Raw genomic sequence first — 21240 nt, forward strand, 5'->3', positions numbered from 1 at the left:
GCAGCTGCAACATTAAAAAAGCGTCTGTAATTAATTGCAATGCAAATAAGGAATCAGACCAAATAAACGGCTTATTGTCTGAAGGATACTTACACAGCCTACGTAGGTCTGCTTCAAGACAATACTTAACCCACACTTAACTCCGGTGTTTCAAACAAACTAACATTCGCCAAACTTTACAATGGCAAAGGTAAACAGGATGCTCCATTGTTTTAACTTCGACCAATAAATGATTGTAATCTTTGCCGGCGGAGCGAGTTCTAAAGACGAACTTTTAATTAAAGCTGAAATTCCTAAGTTATCAAAGGTAAAAATTCACGGAAAAATATTTCACCCTGTACGGGAACGAAAATTAAAAAATCGTGTGATTTTTTGACGAGTGTTAATGTTTATGCTGTACAAAATGAAAATAAGACATGGCTTCGTTGAAACCGTGGCCACAGAATGTAAAATAGTCCGCGACGCTCATAAATATTACCCGAAATGTTGCATCAAATATTTCAATTTATATTTCAGTCTCACACTTCAACGGGGATAATGAAAAATCACTATTATATTTTCGATACTACCTATAACAGTCAAGATAAAGTGAAGCTCAGCCGGCGCTTTCCTCACCTAAAATAAAAAAGTTCACCTCTCACAGGCATGTTTAAGAATTCATGGTTTGTAAAATAAGTTCCACGAAAAACACGTCATTTCCTTAAAGGTTGCTGCACTTACGGACCTGGATTGATAAATTTGCCAATTTAACACAATGGAGGAGGTATTTACACTTTCCTCTTGTGAATCAGTGATTGCGTACAAATTTTATATATCCTGCTTGTGGTAAACGTAAGCTTGACACATTCTCAGACGCTACAAGACTTCCATTAGTGGGATAATAAAGGAGTATGCTAGTAGCGGTAGTGAAAGGATTTTAATAGAAGCCTCTAGTAAAAAGTAACAGCTAAATCTCTTTTTAAGTATGAGAACATTATTCTTGCGTGCTTATAGATTTGCTTCTTGTTTATTACAACGGAAGTAGAGTTTATACCATGAGATATTACTTACATAACTAATTACTTACAACCCAGTCGGCATCGGATGTAATTTGAAATAAATCAATACGTATAATCAAGAAGTAAGGAAGGATTACAGGACTTAATAAACTTGTAGGAAAGTCACGAATTTCTCTTAGTAATTCTGGTGTCAGGAACGCCGCGGTGCCGCTTCGCAAACACAGCCCAACCAAGTTTCCGGAGGCGTGACATTCATATTACAAAAGTTATAGCTCAATGAAATATGTGGCAAGTTAGTTTTTACCACTTCCAAATCCACGAAACCGTAGTAACTTAGAGCAAAAACTAACTCCAGTAAAATTAATTTGATGATATAACGCAGCGCTATTTCCGCGCTAAGTAATCCGTGCATCGTCAGTTTCTTAAACGTTCATTTTATAATTAAAGTTATCGTTTTAGAAACTACCGCATTCAAAGTGTGTGGTAGTAAACTGATACATTGTAATTTAGAGTGACCTTAAAATGAAATGTAAAACTGGATTCAAATCACATGGTGAGTAATTAAGCGTGTAAAGTTACGAGATATTCCGCGCCCCCATTCCGCTTAATTGCTTATAGTTATTATAATATGGATATCAGTGGTCGGTCATACGAAGTTTGTACGAAACCTTGTAAAAGTCAATAGACTATTTTACATAATTATTGAATTGCTTAGGTGTCGACAGCGTGTTTCTTGATGATAACAGATGGAAGTTCGTTAGTAAAAGCTACTTGCATATTTAATTTGAAGCTATAACCGTAATCTACTGAAGTTACGGTATACCATTTATTTAAATCAAATTAAACAAAGGTTCTTTTAATAAATATTAAGCCAAGATTTTTTTTTATTCAGGTATGAAGTTACCTTCATATTGATAAGACTCCAAGTTAGGCAGAGACCAATAAGTTATAACAATGTAATATTTAATTAAAACTCGACTACCCTTGTAAAGATTGGTACACTGATTATAGGCACCGATTCTGATCCGATTGAAGTTATTATTTTCTTGTTCGATGTGGGTCTCTTGACAAAACGAATAGATCCAGCATTATTTATTTGACCTTCTTCAGGAAAGTCAGTTCTGGCTTTCAGAACTTTTAAGAACACCCATACCCTGAAAAATAACTGCCAGTTAGGGCAGACGTATTAAATATACTGACAATTGGCAACAACGTTTGAAGTCTCCCAAAGTTCGCTATACATTGATTTTTGTTTGTTATCTTAGCTGCAAATAATCACTGTGCGTTCGTGACCTCACGCGAATTGGAACGGATAGTCGCGACTGCGTGACCCACATACGAACGAACGCCATTGTAGTCAAGCTACCTATCTTATTTTTGGACACCCGTATTAGTACGCAGATAACGGAACAGTACTTACCTTGTAAAGGCGTACAGACACCAACAGAAGGCAGTTATCACAGATACCTTAAAACCTCCATAGTAATGTTATCGCAGGTCTTTCTTCTCTTGGTAAGGTGACTTCTTGGTACGACCTGATGTTAGAGTTTTTGAATTGAATGCCTCTGGTGTGATTCTAAACACACCTTTGAGAATCTCCAGATGCTCCTCTTACGATGTTTTGACTTACAGTTAGTAGCGGGATAATTGCTTAGTAGTAGACATTGATGCGTGATTTTAACCGAGATTTGAACCTACGAACTTTTACTTGGCAGTCAAACGGTCATACGACGAGGCTATCACGGCGATCTCATTCATGAGGGTATGGAAGAAAGAGGCTTCTATACGCCGCATATAGCGCTATCACGCTTCCACAAACGTAATTAAATCTGTTAATTTAATAATTCTAGGTGTCGTTGAATTCGATTGTCTTTTGTTACTGACCGTACATTCAATACAAGTGCGAAGGCACAGTGACATTGAAGGAGACCTTTATTACAATGTAATACGGTTGATTTAAATACGTCTTTGTGTTCTTAAATCTTATTTTCACTACTAAGTAAGAATAAGGGATAACTGTTTAACTCAAAATATTTTAATACAATGTATCACATCCAAGTTCGATTTTATTTTTGGTCTTAAGTTAGTATTTGACAGGAACCTGTCAATTAGGATATGAGACACGATAGAAGAGGCATTAAATATACGCATATAAATACACAAATTCGCACACACAAACATACTAAAGCATTTTTAGTTCTAGTGTGAAAATAAAAATGCTATGTCAACTGAAGTCATTTGCTAAAAAATATGTCTCTTTTAATAGGAATAAATTAATAACTAATAATTTTTTCCCTAGGTTGAACAAAACTGGTTACTGAATGAATTCAGACAATTGATTCAGACAGATCAGAGATATAGACAGGTCAAGTCTAGCGCAGGCTTTGACTGCTTGACATAGACCACAAAATGTCTCTGGTATCATCAGATTGCGGTCATAGAGCACCTGTCAGAATCCCTTTGAGATTCGATGCTGGGAACGAAAATCTAGAGTACGGTGTAGGCCTGTGTCGAAGTTTGAGGCTTGCAAATAATAGCATGCCTTTAAACTTTACCGGTATAACTATATATGGGCTATAAAAAATAACAAAACCTGGACAGGCGAGTCGGATGCGCAATATTGAAAGAAAATTTTGGTAAATTTATACGTCAATGACTGTAGCAATAATTGGCTGAACTCAGCACAGGCAAACCGTCCAGTTTATATGATTCTTAAAATAAATACTTCATAAATAAATATATATAGTTATTTTTTGTTAAAGCGACAATAGAAATTGAACATCTATCAAAATTTTAACGGTCTAGCTATCACGGTTTATAAGATACAACTTAGTGACAGATAGCCTTACCTTAACAGCGTTTCGGTTTTACGTACGGAACCCAGAAAAGTTACATTGTTATTTATTTCTTTAAATTACGTTCTCAAAATTCGTGTTATTGTCGTCTTTATAAGCTGATTTAATTTGCATACAAAGTCAATAATAATAACAATACAAGGAGATATATTTTAATATTTCGATGTTTCCTCAATGTCAAACAAATAGTTCACATTTAGTTTCTAAAACAGCAATTCTTATGTTAATAATAGTGACAATGTATTAACATAATTATGGTTATAAATATAAGATAGCAATTATCATAAAGTTCTTGAGTATATTGGTCTTCTTAATGCGTGCCACGAACCTAGCTTTAAATAAGTCAAGTGGATATTAATCCGCGATTGTATTTTGATCAAGTGGTACATCTGTTCGTCTCCCGCACTTACGGAACATTGCTGTAGGCATCCTTAACGAGTTTATACTCCCATCGCCTGTAAACCGGGCCGAGCTTGTACTAAAAATAAACATAAAAATTGTTTTAATCCCGTGCCTATAGCGTTTTTGCAGGGAATCGAGCGGCAGTTGGCAATAGACGCGCTGACGGCATTACCTCCCTTGGATTATGACCTACATTTAATACTTTCGCATCTACTTTAACGATCATAATATTCTCGTGTTTTCATGCGTATAATATTTTCAAAACATGACGTTCACCCATCAAAGTTATGGGTACGTTTATGTAGTGCGCTGTCGGTGATCAAGCGTCGCGTCGGCTCGTATATATAATGTGTGCCTATCTAGAAACTAATTTGCCTGTAAATTGTTAGGGTGCGATGTTGTTTTAGCGAAGGGTGAGGCTAGAATCATTAGCTAAGATTACCTTAAAACGTTATACAGCCTAACAGTGAAGGGTGCCGAATAATCAAATTGTTATCACGGAGCCCCAAGTCGTGCGTTAGTCGTTTGTATTAATATCGCTTCATGTATGCCAAGACACGCTCCTCTGCGCAGCCAATATTTATGTCAGGTGTATAAATCTAATATGCTCCCTTTTTGGTGCACCTGCGGCCGTAATTTGAATAAAACTTAATTGAATCATCGGGAAAGATTTAAAAAGCCTTTTTTGCTGACGATTTCGCTCTTTTTGTGCTCTCTATACGCCTATTGCTATCTGATGCACAGTAAAATTGAGCTTTCTTCATCGCCGCTAAATTGTGTATCTTAAGAAAACATCACGTTTACTACGCTGTTTTATATTTAGTACGATTAATCTCCTTATTAATAAACCTTATTATCAGTTACTCGTTCAATTCCGCAGTGCGGGTTGCGCTTAAGCTCACAAATAATTAAATTTAAAACCATATTTAAGTATCGCGTAATTACAGGAAGCACGTGTTACTGGCCACTACTATTTTGACCTTCATGTTTGTAGTAGGTTGTGAATTCGATTAAAAAAGATGACGTCACAACGGAATATGGACGTGTATTCACAATACATGTTTGAAGCGTAGGTCGCGTTGAATTGTGCGCATATGCGGGGATTGTCGCGTGTGTCAAGTTCCCCTACAGACGTACCATAAATCGTATTAGGCTCTACACATAGCTTTAGTCAGCAGTTATGTGGCAACATTGGATTATCGACAGACGAATTTCATTCGTCATTTTTCTTCTGGTATAATCCATAGTTTGCGTACAGCCAGAAACGAAAAACGAAACCCTTAAACGTTGTATTTCCTAACTAGTCATGTAATTTGATTTGACTTAATTTATTGCGAACTGCACTAAATAATTCAAACAATAGGCCCAAATACATAATAATACCAAATGGTGTAATTTAACATGTCCTCCCACGTCAGTCTGTGCAGAAACTGACTTATCAGTTACGACACTGAATCACCGCCATTGTGATCAATTTCCCATTAGGAACAAAAACTGAGAATAGCCTGTAGGCGTGAAACGATGAAATAGATGACCTACAGATTGAAATCGGTCTGTAGTCTGACTATATACCTAGATCAAAAAAATCTCTCATAGTATTATTTTTATACGAGAAAAAAACTAGACGGGTGAAACCGCAGAGCTTCACTAGTTGGTTTATAAATGATAGATTGATACTCGGGAGTGCATTACCCCAATTTCGGCTCGAGTACGTACTAATCATAATTAGTTCTTCTAATTATAAATGCTTGAGCTTCACAGTACTGAACAGCGCGCACTAAAATAGTCACTGGCTGAATTAAGTATTCAAGGATCTTAATTAAAAATATAACCGAAACGAATAATTTAAAAAGAAATTCGATATCTATTCAATAAAAGTCTCTATCAGCATTCAAAATCCAATATCGTCCGAAGCTTTTCTAATACAAATTCATACAAAGTAAAATAAGTATGTACGGGAAACATTTTAAACAAAACACATTTACTTATAAATGGATACGTTTATAACTTTCGGCAGTTGAACAACAATCTTATTGGGCGCTCTTGGAGGCTTTCTTCGGAACCAGTTTAAACTTTGTCGGCAGCTCTCGCTTTGACCTTTTCTGAACGACAGCGTGTCACAGCCTTTTTAACAAGCACCAACTTGGCAACGCTGCTTGTATATCAACGCTGCTACGATTAACGTAATTAAGAATTCAACTATTAAGTTTAGAAATTAAGTCATTTTGAAAAAACCTTTTAGTAGTTCTCTCAAATTGGATAAATAAATAGTCCACATATGTACATAGCTTTAAGCCTATCCTGTAACACCTTCAACACATTGTGGAATGCAAATGAATAATAGATATGTATATGGATAAACAGATTCAGCGATTAATAGTACACACTCACTAGTAGATAAAATTTATCTAAGTACTATAGCAAAAGAATTTCTACAAAACGCTGCAAATAATGTCCATTGCAAACTATAATTTTACAAAGCTTTTATAATGCCGCTTTCTGATTACTGAAATGACTCCTGGCTGCATACGCGTGCTAGATTCTCCACCACGACAATTGAAGCAGACGTAATAAATCGTAATTGCTATTAGTGCCGCCATATCAATTAATGTTGGATTTAATTATCGCGGCTGCGGACCGGACTGTCTAGGCAGACTAGATGCCCATAAATCACGGGTGTAGTGCGGGGCGAGCGCATAGGACATGCGAATCATACGGTTGTGCAATCGATTGAGACCGATTGTGATCAGACCGTTTTTAATCTGGTTCGAGCTGAACAAAGGCTCGACTAACATGACTCAGCTCTTTGATTTTGATTTCAGAACACTTTTGTGTATGTAGGTTATGACTGACGAACGCTTTCTATGTTTTACTTTTCATATGTTACGATTTTGGAAGGCTTGGGAAAACGGCTATGTATTTGAGGAATCATTGTGATATATAGGAGAAATAATAGATGTTGCTGGTAGCTTAATTTCTTTTTATGTAGATGATGTCCTTACTTTTTCTAGTTTGAAAGGGTTATTTGGTCACTTTAAATTTGTAGTCAGCACCGCTTTGTCTCTCTTGTGTGCGGGATTTAATTTCATCGCAACACATAAATTTAACATTATTATTTTAAGGAATTTAATATTCATTACAATCGTTACACAATTCAGTGTTTTAAAACTTCAGGAACAGTTTTAACTGCTTTTCAGCAAATTTTAAAAGCAATAATTAAAGGCCTGATCATTTAAATTGCAAGTAAAATCATCCCGGTCATTAATGTCAACAATGCTTATTCTAGCTATATAGCACAAGTATCTAGTATATAGTGTATCGTGTATTAATATTTAGTTTTTCTGAATTTTAAAACCGTTTATACCTGGGAACTTTACCAAAATCTGATTTCTTTAATACAATTACTGGTAAAACTCGGTCACAGAATTTGTGACGATGATTATTTTACCATAATCCGTAATATATATAAACTTTATTTATAGGCGTGCGGTAAAAAATTAATTACGAGGTGAACGTGCTGAAAACTGCAAATAGGTTGAAATATATCACAAGCTATAGCGATGGAGGTAGCCCACAACATTTTAATTACATCAAATTAATTAATTTTATAGGTGATAAATATGTTGTACTTAATATTTAAAATTCATCAACATTTTGTAGTGAAATTCTGAATTCAATAACTCTACATTATAATAATTTGCTAGCTTACACGTGCCTACCGGGATTCGATTTTTGGATTAATATTTAGTCAATAACACTCAAAAATAATGTGGCTTCAATTTAATAATTTCAACGAAATAACTTTACTTGAGCTTACAACCCTACAATATCAAAAACTGACAAAATGTGTATGGATTTAACCTCTTTATAATATGTATTGCCATAGGCTAAAGCAAAATCGAATTATTGTCCTGGCTACCTGCGCGACAAAAGTGTCACACAAAAGTTGTGACAAGACGGAATTGTTAAGTTTTTGTGAAGACACAAAATTCCGAGAAATGTCACATCGTTTTATAATCCAGGATTTTATAATACAACAGACAAATGATCTTCTGATCATACTCACTTCCTATTTAACTTGGGATTTTGTGTAATTATTTGTTTATACTCCATTCTGAATTAATTTTCCTACAATGTAAGTTTCTGCGAGACAAATACTTTTTAATATTCAAAATCTTTCAAACAACTAGTGATCCAACCATATTTTTTATTCTCGCATACAATGTAAATCAAAAACCTCTTTTTGGATAACGACAGGTAACGGCGCAGTATTAATTTCATACATAGAGCGCCCTCTACCGGACACTCCGAACATTATTTAGTTTAGGCGTTCGTTCATTGTCGCTACGAGAACTCACTCGCTCACTTTGGTTTGAGTAATAAAATATAGATGGCATTGTGGCTTAATATTGCGCACGGTGCCTCTTTCTTGAAGAATCCTAAGTAATGCAAGACGAAGATATTATAAAGTATCCTATTTAGATGTTTTTATTATCAAGAGGGTATTTCAAAAGGAGCTTTCAGCTGAGTTTCTTTACTTCCTTACTGATTTTTATGAAAATTGTGATAAAGTTCTAATTTGTTATTTTAATTCGTAATTTATCAGATGCAAATCGAAAGTTTTGCTGATATAAAATTTATTTTTTGTGTTCAAATAGCTACACAAAGGGTGTATGCAATGCTTACTAAAGCACCGTGAGTTTTCCGTCCGCTCCGTTTGGCACCATGCTGTTTCTAATGAACCTTAATAGATATACTTACCGCTAAAACTTTCACTAATGATGTTTCTAGACAGAAAAATCTACCTACCATCAATGATTTTATGGTCAAAAGTGTGATGCGTGACTGCTATTTCTTAAAAATTTGTTTTTCTTTAGCCAATTTTTACAGAGCGATCACTTGACAGGCTTTTAGTCGTTTATTATGGAATTAAACCCTAAACACCAGATTCGATAATATTCAAATCAATGTGCAATCAAAAACACTTATTCAAAATCCTTACTCTTTTGACAGAAGCCTCTCTCGTCATATTTATGCATGCCAGATTATTTTGTGGTCTGAAATAATTACGTAGAAAGGTCTCGAGACAAACCAGTACATACCCACTATACCTTTAGTCAGTGACCCCGTTGTTCGCGCGACAAAACCACTGGTGGTTATTATGTGGTTAAATACACGGTACTCTGACTATGAGCTATATGGCTGACGAGTTCAGTATATTATCTGTATAATGTTATCTTTAGGATACCTCAGGTACTCAGTAAATTGGCCTGAGGTCAAATCGATGATCATGTGATTTGAATGTATGTGGACAAAAGAATTAGTAGGAAATCGGTAAGATTAAAATAGGGCATAGTTTAGGAAAAAGGTAAATAGTAGTGTTCATATAAATATTTAATGGGAATTTCAGAAAGTAGTTTTCATAATGGGTATAAGAGATTAAAGTGTTAATCATTCACGAACTTTCATTTCTGCTCTTGGAAAACTAATGCTGCGAGATCTAAATATATATAGAAAAAAAAAGCAATCAAAAGTGTAGAGTAAATATTTGAGCTTTAAGGATGGCTACATGCTGTCAGAAACCTTAACACGGGAGGCGGCTGTAGAATTTGACGATGACTAGAGCCATGGAAGAGGTAAAAAGGGCGGGCATAGGTGGTGTCTATGCGTTCTTCTTTTCACGTTCAAAATGCTTCTTGAATACTTGACTTTTAATTTAGATTTGATTTGTGTGACGTGTACCCGACTAGAACCCGAAACGATTATACGGTGTGTTTAAAGAAGTAGGTCACATAAAAAACTTCTTTTCTTTTTTTTCTAAGTTAGAAACGTGTTTCCCAAAAAGTTCTACTCATTTCATTATGATTGTGTATTCAAATTTTCCAAGGTCTTTAAATTGTACGTACCTACACTTATTATCACCTTCGTGTCACTTTTTGAAGATTTTTTATTAAGAGGCCCGAGTAGAAAAGCCTAAACATACAGGATGTTACCACATTGAATTGAATGAAAATTATTTTTACTATTTCTTCTGGAAGCGCTAATTCTTTAGCACACACATTTCTTAGACTAATTTAAATTGAATTGTTAGTAGTAATTAATTTTGAATTGACTTCAACCATTCAAAAGTCTAGATACAAATCTATCCTTACCAGTTACAACTTATTTTCTATAGCTGTTTAAATATTGTACATTTTCAAGAAAATTGGATGAGAAAAAGTTAGCTATGGGGCCGCAAAAAGCAATAAATTTCATGCTCTTTCGCATCGCACACCCTGTATATTATATTTTCTATTTTGAATAGATCACGCAATGCTAGCCTACCAATTAAACAATTGAGTTAACATTTTAGTGATTTATGTGATTTTAGTGATTATTTTATTTACAAATCTATTAGCTCTACAAAGATTTTCAATGACTTGTCCATTTTAAGAGTTCATGTGATAATTGTTGATTATATGACTTTTTATTAAGTATCCAAAATCAAATAGTGACATAACTTTTATTTACAAGTTGAATCGTTATTAAGCTGTGTATACAAAACTGCCTAGGAGGAATTATTAATAATGCGGACAAGAATGAATATGGAAACTAATAAATAATTAAAATAATATTCGAAATCAGTTTAACAGTTCCGGAGATCACAGCTTTCGACAAATTTGCAGAGTTTTTTCTCACAGATTTTATATTCATTTGCAAAACATAATACGTACACAAAAGAAAAACAAATTCAATCATTTTACGCACGTCGCGTCACGTCGCAAAACTCGCAAGGAATTGTAAAAGACAATAAATTCTATATGCATTGGAGGTAGCATCATTAAACTAATATTAAGGATCAATGCCCTTTTTACTGCAGATTATAATGTGTTTTGACCGACAACATGCAATACAAAACAAATAGTATAACCATTGACTGAAGAGGAAAAGGCGTAGGTCCGAGTACCGGATGGCACAAAAGCAAAATAAATAAATTAGGTATCAGTGGCTAAAACGGTAAAGGAAAACATCGTGAAGGAGACATCAAACATAAGAATTTTCTAACGGCGTATGATACGGCACGCCAGAGGTCCACAGGCGTTATAGAACGCTGAAGAAAATGAATAAAAACCAAGTGACTTTTAATCGCAAAGTCGCTCCATCTGTATACCGCCTTACACGCTTCTCCGTTCGTTCGTCATCACAACTATTTTTGACTACACGTGTTCTTAAACTACTGCGTTGATAATAAAACATGTGTACGATTACAACATTTAATTGTTGCATTTATTTACGAACTAGCTTTTCCTTCGGCTTCGCTTGCACGATGTCGCTCAACGCTACAAACGTAATATCCTTCTTCTACATTCGAATGAAAAGTCTCAATACCAAGATTGTCTGGCAATCCAAGATGTCAGCTGACTCTATATCGGTCAAGCCGTTTAAGCGTATAAATATAACAAACATACTCTCACTCATAAACGTTCGACGTTATAATGTTAATGTCATTCATATTTTTCTCTAAGGCATTGATATCAACACCAATATATAGATACATATTATGCAATTTAACTATTTATTAGGTAAGTAGGCACCATTTAATATTTTCATTAAAAGAAAATATTTGTTCTTGTTCAATAAAATGTAAACCATTTGTAATGACGTACAACTCTGCTTTGCACGCAAGTAACTCTACATTCAATACAAATTACGAAGAAAGCTAATATTTGCAACAATTTCCATTTAATTTTAAATCAATATTAAAACATTATATTATCATAATTACAATATTTCTGCTTTTCAGTGCTTAAAATGCTTGAAGTTGTTATTGTTGTTTGTGTCATTTATTTTCACTATTGAGTCAAAGGATCTGTTTACATAAAAACAGTCGGTAGTCACAGTTAGTGGTACTACTTCACAATGCAGAAGATGCGAGTAGTGAATATTTTCAAGCATTTAATACCACATAAGTACGTATGAAAGCTTTTTCTATTGGTTATCTTAACAAACCTGCCAAAAAATAATTTTCAATTTAAAGTTATTTAATTTTTATTTATTCTAATTCTATTGACTTGTTTATCCGCGAAAGCGTGAGAGATTGACACATTTATTCATTGTTTTCTAATATGTGTAAGCATGGATTTTAGAGTCCACACTCCAAAAGTCCTCGGTGTCTTGTCTTGATCTTCGCAATAACTCTACTAGAGTATTAATAGTTTTATTATCTTTAAACAAATTGATTTACGGCGTTTTTAAACCACCACATTCAAAAAACCATTTCGTTTTTAAAATTTTATTTGTGATTTTTTTGGTGAAAGTTGATTAGTTTCGACCATAAGAAGGCAGTATATAATGTGAAGGCACCCTCCAAATACACTCCACATAAAATGTAGTTTGATTGATAGTAATTATCGATTTAGCGGCATATTTCGGCTCTACTTTAGGGACATTAGGGTCAGCACTCTCTTAGGTAGTCAGGCATGAACCGCGGATGGAAAGGAAACCCAATACCTACGGAAGCCACTGCCATGTCAAATAACCTACACACACACATACATGTACCTACATGTATACCACCCACTCATAGGTACGTAATACCAATTTAACGTCTCACTCAACCCACTAACGTTCTGTCGGAAATCCAATTTTCCTTAAATATTGTATCCTTTTCTGAATGGTCTACTTGCTTGCCGATTTACTCTAAAGGAATTTTGAGACCAATTTGAGACCAAAAAGCTCGTTGCCAGGGATTTTTACGCTTACTTGTAGAGACTCATTAACAATTAAAGAACCTCTTTTTTAATTCGCTTACAAAAAGTACCTATTGAGTGTTCAGGAATATTATATACCAACTCCTTAATAAGTATACCAGTTATCAGTATTTAAGTCAGGTGCACATACGAGTATACCACGCATTTCGTAGACCTTTTTCTTTACATGTAAAGCATAGCCGATGTGTAACAGAACAAGTAAATATATACCTCAAGCTGGGAATACTCGTGGTACAAATATAACAATAGACACCTATTATAACATTAGATTGAAGACAACAACATACGTCACAGATTTTTTTTCAAACCTCGATTTATAATTGCAATTAACAGTCAATAATATTTGCTTTACGTATTTACTCATTTTCTTTCAATATCAAAATGAATGTTTAACGTATTAATCCATTTTATTAACTGGTTAACGTATGCAATATGCATGTGCAATGCAACAGACATACAATGGTCCACTTAGCAACAAGTTAGCTTACCTAATTAGTGGCCAATGATCGAACTGTCCACAGACGGTACACATTTGGTAAACCCTTGAGAATTGAACACTGGCTATGGAAGACTAGATGTGTACGCTACTATTCTTCGGCATAGGGGCTAATTTGATGTCACACAAGTAGCGTGCTCCATTCATATCACACGCGCTCGCTCCCGCGCACAATAACGAAACAAATACTTAACAATAAATATTATATTAATCATTAAAAGTGTTTGTTAGCACAGATGTGCAAGTATTATAAATTTTAAAAACATTGTGTGTATGGTGATTCACCGAGAGTGTTAAGCGAATGTTACAATTTATAGTCGTTAACTTTGATCGTCGCTTTCGCGAACTGCAGTGCTGTGTGTGTGTCTAATATATATAAAAAAAAATGAGTGTTAAATATGGAGCGACGGATGTGGATAGAAAAATAGAGGAGACTGACAAGGAAACGCCGACGGAAGTCGAAATTCACTTAAGGTAATTCAGCCGGTACCGAGCGTTTATCTAATCCAGTGCAAATTCACTTTACTGCAACTTATCCAATTAGTGACATGGGAAACGAGATTAAGGTAAATTGGGGAAATTGGACGCTCAATGTTCTTGAACAGATATCGCATCCTATTTTTGAATTACTAACCTCCTCTTAAGAATATCCTGCGAGTTCCCATTCATAACCAATTTGCCGGAACCCACTGACAGTTTATATCAATTCAGATCAACAATAGGATGGTATCATATTCGCTTAAGTGCAACGAGAGCATAAAAAGCTGGGACTTTTATCCCTGAGGTTAAGCGATATGATTTATACTATACCTTCAAATCAAAATCAGGATTACAGACGAATTACACATTCACACCAGACACAAAAAAAATCTGCCAAAACAAAATTAAAAGTTGTGAAAAGTTTCAGATTCTAATTTCAAAACAACAAACGCTAACAGCTAACATATCAATTTTATTCTTTTAAACTTCAAGTAGGTACTCAGTTCACATATATTAAGTAATTGTTTTTAAACCTGTTTTGCCATACTTGGCAAATTAAATAAAAATAAATTCATTTTTTAAAATATCATATAAACACACGTTTTATACGAGTACTTAGTGCTCATACCTAATTTAATTTGGCGGATAACAGAGCAATGTGTTCTTATATTTGCTACCGAACCAATACTTCTTTGTGCCTTGATGCAGGGTCATTGATTGTTACGATATAAACAAATGATAAACATACAATGCAAAACTCGGTTTTAAGTTTTGCATTAATAATTAATTATGGATGTAATATTACGTACGCATGGATGTTGATTCTTTTGGCTTTAAACTATAAACTTAGATCGATAACTTGAAGTCGATGCTTAGTGTTTATCCCATAATTTTCAAATTGCATCTTATTTGTTCTCAGCGGATCATACAAGAGAAAATGGTGGCGGGTCAGTCAGAACGTGCTCTACGGGCTAGGACATGTGTACAACGACCTTTGTGCGGCCATGTGGTTCTCCTACATGATGCTGTTCTTCCAAGCTGTGCTCAACATGAGAGCCGCAGTTGCCGGTGCTATGCTACTCCTAGGTACGTAAGTCACTCATATAATCCTGTCAAACAATATAAATTAGTCATACGAATGTTTTACTAAGGTATCGTATTACTATCTATAGAATAGCATAGAACCCCACTTAACAATATACTCTATTTGAGGGGTGACGAAATCACAACTATTCGGGCATACATGAAAGATCGTTGCGTGAGTAAAAACCGAATGTTTTATAAACACATTTATTCATGTTTATAACTAGAGAACTCCATTGGATTCACACACTAGCCAGTGTGAGAATTAGTAGACTTCGATCCACCTGAAGAATAAACATGTATGAATACATAATAACTGAATATGGTAGACATTTAAATGAGATAGGTTGTTTAAAAAGGAAAACATTTAAGCTTAGGTAGTGAAGTTATAATTTATTTGCGCTTTATAATGGACAAAGGTGTAAACAAAAAAATCTTGAGGACTCAGTCGATCAAAAGTTGAAGAGGATAATAGAAGGGCTGTTGCCAAATTCCGATTTACAAAACATGAACTTAGACTCGTCATAGGTGTTATTTTATGTTAACAGGAATATCGGCCACAAAGGCTTTTATTACGGCAATATTTACTACTTCGGCTTGTACCAGTCAAAACAAATACTATTGAATTCAGTATTAGTATTTTACCTTCACCGTAAACTATCGCACAGATTATTGTCTCATTATGTAATTGTGGCCAAATAATGTTCCACTATAGAACTTCAGTGTTTGCTGAAATAGATTTAAATTCATCCTATTGTTTTGGCTATTTTTTTACGGCATTGTAATGTAATAAAAACATTAATAATGGTAGAAAAATTGATGGTGAAATACTGAAAAGAGGGAGAGTTTCATTACAATGAAATAAAAATAAATCTCCGTAACAGCTCTACTAGAGATCTAAATATTATGAACTGGTAAGATTAACTAGTAAACGAACGATCTCATCTAATACCTCGCCGGAAAATATTAAGGGGTGGTGGCAAAAAGAAGTTTTGTGGAGGTAACAAAATCCTTTAGGTACTCTGTTATATATGAAAAATAAAAGAATGGCAGTTGCAGGTATCTTGGGACTTAGATGTAGCGTATTTTTGAAAAGATTAGATTTAAGTACTCGATAATATTGTACGGTCATATTGTTGCATTTCCAGGACAAGTAATTGATGCACTCGCCACTCCTGTTGTTGGCGTACTGGCGGATAGATACGGAAGCCTGAAAGGATGGCATTTGACTGGTATGTTCACAAAAAATCTGCTATATGTAATAAAAACCGTGAGAAATAAGCTTATTTAGGTATGGGTATGTAAAAATACCTATATCTTGAATATTATCCTCAAGTTAATAAAGATTATTTTAAGCATGCAATGTAATGAATGTTGCCTAATAATATTGTATGGAATTATGTCATTAATGCAAAAAAATTCAACGCATTTTATCTTTAATGCGAGTGCTTTGAACCATTTTTATAATAAATACACTGGTCGTTTGTTACGAAATATTTTAAATTTTTTCCAACACAACTACAATTAAGTAAGTCAATCAAGAGCTGTTTACAAGAACGAAGACGTAGCTAAGGCGCTACAAAATGTTACCCCTTTCCTGATGCACTCTTCCTTATTGCCAAATAGAATTTGGAGACGAATGGACGTTTCAAACGTTACGTAGGTACTCTTACCTACCTAAGTGGGATACCGAAGAAAGATTCTGTCTTAAGCTAGAAAACAATTGTTACAATATTTTACCCCTATTTTCAGGCTGCGCCCTAGTGACGTGTACATTTCCCCTCCTCTTCGTGAGGTGTTGGGGATGTTGGGTTACGGACAACCCTGACTACCTGCTGTGGTGGATGCCGGTGTACTATGGCGTGCTCATCGTGGTCTTTCAAATTGGATGGGCTGTTGTACAGATATCTCATCTCGCTATGATTCCCGCCATTTCCGATAACCTGCATGTTCGCGCTGATTTGACTTCGATCAGGTAATGTAACTGAAACAACCATCATTTTTGTTCATATTATGATGATAAAAATTCTTAATTTCAAGCATGTTTTAGCCAAAGGGTTTAACACGTATCCCTATTACTGAAGCACGGCTGTTTTGTATGTCTTGACTAGTTTTACAGGTTTGGCAAAAATAAATACGGGCAAATAAACAACCTTCTTTTGGAAACCTGTTTGACGAACAATTTCTTTTTTCACGTACCCTATTTTGGCCCACTCATTTCAAAACTTATGAAACAGAGCTTGTTAAAAAAAAGATGGAACGAGGATATTTTTATAATGCAATTTTGTTCAACTGGTTTATATCAAACAGATGAACTTAGTGGAGTATCATAATAAGTTTTGTGAGACGGATTCACACATTAATAACTTATTTAAAAATGGTTTTCTCACGCGTATTTATTGGGATAGGTCGACTAGAATCTGACCGAAACCCTATCGCCGCGTCAGCTTATGATTAAGGACTACGGTTGGGTTCAACACTAGCCGAAATATTCCGATTAGCGTGAGCAAACCGTTATTAAAATAAATAATTATACAACAATACTATTTAATTATTATCAACAAGGCCTAAATTCTATTCCACATAATATTGCACTAGTTTTTTTCGTCATCGTGTGTGTTTGTTTTACTAAAAACATTTATGCAAGAAGACCTTTAGAATACCCTATTGTATATTAGCCGCGACAAATCGACTTTAGAAGTTCAGTACAATATTGTGTTATCTATTCACTACGTGTAGTAAACGGATTAGTCTTTCATGTTTCAATACAGTTGGACATAAGTAGACGACAATGTTGCTTTATATTTGTTAGGGTTCGATCCCCGAGGGTAAAAAATAGAAGCATAGGTATACCTAATTAAGGCTACGCTGTCTGTCAAGCTGTCCTTCGATGACACCGTAGTAGCCAGATAGTTCAATATTTTAATGGTGTATTTCTGTTGCTGCTGTTACAACAATTTTCAAAAGTTGACGTTACATAGCTGGTTCCGTCCTGATAACTATTTTTTTAATTGTTCCTCCTTATTTGTACGGAGTCGAGCTTCATCGGTTTTTATTAACTGTTTATGACTTATAGCACCACCTACTTTCCTAGATATTCTATAATTTAAAATGCGTTCTTGTATAAAAAAGCTTTTTATGATCTTTACGGCTTTGTTACGGCTACGGCTCTCTCTCGTAGCCCAACACTTGACTTGCTTGATTTTAGATTCTCCCTTCTCCGAAGAGGCCAAAATACTACGTTAACCGTCATAGGTCCTGCAACACAAGGAATCCTAGTGTATAATAAATAATGTAAAATTTCAAGCAATAAACGATTTGTTGTTTTTTTTTTGTCTCTTAGCTTTAACTGGCTTTAAGTTTTAAGTAATTTTATTTTCTGTGTAATGTAGGTAACATTTTTGTTTAAGTTCTAAAATAAAAACCATCATAAAGTCTTGTTGTATCCAAATACAATAAATTCGTCAATAATGAGTATCGCTTTACGTTGTTACAGATATATGGCTTCAGTTACATCCAGTTTAGCCGTTTACCTCATAACCTGGGTCGTATTAAGAGCTAGTAACTACAGCACGTTTATTGGACCTGTGGATGACTACAAATTCCGAGTACGTATTTTTAAAACTAAATCGGCGATACTATGACGTACCTTGACAAGCAAATTGTGATAAAGGATAGTGCAACTTTATCTGCTAATTGCATGATGTCTGTAACCCCTGCGCCTCTTTAATGCGTTAATACGCACCTATTACATAAATTTTTAAAAGGACAGAAAATAAATAAGATTTTGGTCGTTGCGAAATCAGTATCAGCAACTGATAATCAGCATTGTTTTTAATATCAGCCCAGTATACAATCGACGCTGACTTTAAATGCTGACTCAATTACATAATGAAGATAATTACTTTGTAGCACTTTTCAATAAGATCCTTAGATTTATTTGAGGTATAAAATGTTCCTAAAATAGACGGCTTACTCTAAATGTTTTAGATACGTTTTTGTTTTAATGATTAAGTAGGAACTACCCCAAAATCTTGCAAGCGTATGCAAGCATATGCAATGCGTACGCATTCTACTGTAAATAATAAGAATTAGAATTGATATCTTCAAATGATGATTGAACCATACTTAGAAGTGCGCGTGATACTAATAACTAAGTAGCCTGCAGACGCTGATGATTCTCCCAGATTTACAGACAGTTTTTCTTGTAAATGCTTTCACCGTCGCCTCGATGTAATCTCGATAATCACATCACATGGTAACATGCAGCTCGAAGCCGATTACTTATTATAATTATAAGCGCAATGGTATTATTTATTTGTAATTCAGAAGTAAAACCACTTGAAGTCTTCAAAATAAATTTCATGTACCTTAAGTATCAAAGCAGTTTCATCAGAAATGTTCTGCAAGTCAGAGTCTGGTACAAAATCACTAAGTCTTCAAACCAGAAAACTACAAAAAATAGTGATACAACTGGCATTGCGGTGCTACTTGGGGAAGGTCATTTCCTGATTGCGATTTAGGGGAATACAGGCACCTAACAGTACTAGCAGTTGTGGAAACAAAACGCCGCTCTACGCCATGTACCTACTGAGATGTCTGTCATCTCCGTACCTTCGTATCACTAGACGGACGCTCTTCCATATTGTTGAAACTCAATATTTGTAATAACAGAACTTCTTACTCAAAAGTTCTGGGAGTCCCTTATCATTGTGAAAAATATGATAAGTTAAAACAATTAACCCACTTGTTAAATAAATTAAAAAATACATTTCTTTTTTCAGGATGTCTCACTGATAATATCCGGCATCGGAATCTTGTCTTTTGTGCTGTTCCAAATATTCTTTAGAATTAACTTCAAAACCAAAGAACCAAAAACAAATGGGCATGCCGTTAATAACGGGACTACACAAGTCGGTAATGAAGAAAATGGTTCAGCAGGAACAAATGCCAAGTCAAAAATTATGTATTTCCTGCGTATGCCGCTCCTGTATCAAACCAGTTTATTGTAAGTAGTGGTTTACCTAGTATGTAGACGTTTCACTCGGGACTGGTGAGGACTTGAACCACAAAAAAGAGAAATATATAAGAAGTAATGAACACAAAAAGGGCATAGGCCTGTTATTTAAGTCAAACCCTTATGCCGTCTATAAATTGGTCCTGAAGTTTAACTCAAGGAAAAACTAATCTGAGCGTCAGGCAGGAATACGTCCGACTTTTGTTTAAGACTAAACACTGGTATATAACTTCCAGTTGTCTAATCTTATTAGAAATAAAATGAAATTTATTTTATATTTCAGATACGTATTTTCACGTTTATACTGGGCTCTAAGCCTTGTGTACGTACCATTGTTTCTCGAAGAACGACTGTCATTCAACCCCAGTGCAGGATCCGAACTGGTTGCAAGTGTACCTTTAGTTCTCTATATATCATCATTCTTCTTCTCATTACTTCTAAAAAGCAAAATCAATAAATGCGGAAATCAGGTAAACAGTTTTGACTTGTTCATTTTTAATTAGTAAAACATACATATTTACCTATTACATAATTTTGATATCTAATCTTTGAGCAAAATGTTATCAATTATTTCATCAAATTTAATCTTTATTTACAGATAGCGTATCTTATAGGAAGCATACTAAGTTTAATCAGCTGTCTATGGATCGCTATATCCATACACCCACACGCCAGTATTATACAAATATATATGGTCGCCACATTAATTGGTAAGTACCACAAATACCTACTGATAGAATATAAATACTCACTACATTTATTAGCAAGTAATTTGTCAAGGGCTTTCAAACACTAACATTTTTGACTTGTGATAGCTCGAAATGGCAATGTAAGTATATGACACCATGTGTATAAAAAAAAATATGAAAATAGATACTTCAAGGTGAAAATACATTGACTAGACGGATAGCAAGGTGGTTGAGTTCACCTCGGCCACGCCAAGCCCGCTCTGTGCTACGTGTCGCGGGTTCGATCCCCGGAAGCTTAGAAAGATCATAGATCAGAAAGTTTGTAAAGCCCCCGTGACAGCCAGTTATAAATAAATTCGAAGTATCTTACCTAATTATCATCCTTATCGTCATCCCTTCATACCCCACAGCTAGGCGAAGCTTCCATTGGTTTTGTCATTGCAATCCAATTTCATATTATATATTTCCAC

The 21240-nt window shown here is 34.8% G+C and overlaps 1 protein-coding gene and 1 long non-coding RNA gene across 7 annotated transcripts in view; one reads left to right on the top strand and one right to left on the bottom strand.

The window, feature by feature from the left end:
* Window positions 1-21240, top strand: part of LOC113496408 (major facilitator superfamily domain-containing protein 12-like) — a 64050-nt gene that overhangs the window by 41898 nt on the left and 912 nt on the right. For 4 of the 6 annotated variants that reach the window (XM_026875603.1, XM_026875606.1, XM_026875605.1 and 1 more), the window contains exons 3-9: window positions 14901-15067; window positions 16213-16296; window positions 16817-17039; window positions 18561-18672; window positions 19849-20072; window positions 20365-20551; window positions 20680-20791. In XM_026875603.1, the coding sequence (XP_026731404.1) occupies window positions 14901-15067; window positions 16213-16296; window positions 16817-17039; window positions 18561-18672; window positions 19849-20072; window positions 20365-20551; window positions 20680-20791 (1109 nt within the window). Of the gene's footprint in view, window positions 1-12139; window positions 12205-13367; window positions 13976-14900; window positions 15068-16212; window positions 16297-16816; window positions 17040-18560; window positions 18673-19848; window positions 20073-20364; window positions 20552-20679; window positions 20792-21240 lie in introns of those variants that run through there. The other 2 variants (XM_026875602.1, XM_026875601.1) reach the window with 2 other exon arrangements.
* LOC113496412 lies at window positions 16966-21236 on the bottom strand. The gene is made up of 3 exons (XR_003400814.1): window positions 21141-21236; window positions 20412-20518; window positions 16966-17048 (listed from the first exon to the last, which is right to left on the bottom strand). It is a non-coding gene; the product is annotated as an uncharacterized LOC113496412 (long non-coding RNA).

This window comes from Trichoplusia ni, chromosome 8 (genome assembly GCF_003590095.1).
Source record: "Trichoplusia ni isolate ovarian cell line Hi5 chromosome 8, tn1, whole genome shotgun sequence".
NCBI lineage: Eukaryota > Metazoa > Arthropoda > Insecta > Lepidoptera > Noctuidae > Trichoplusia > Trichoplusia ni.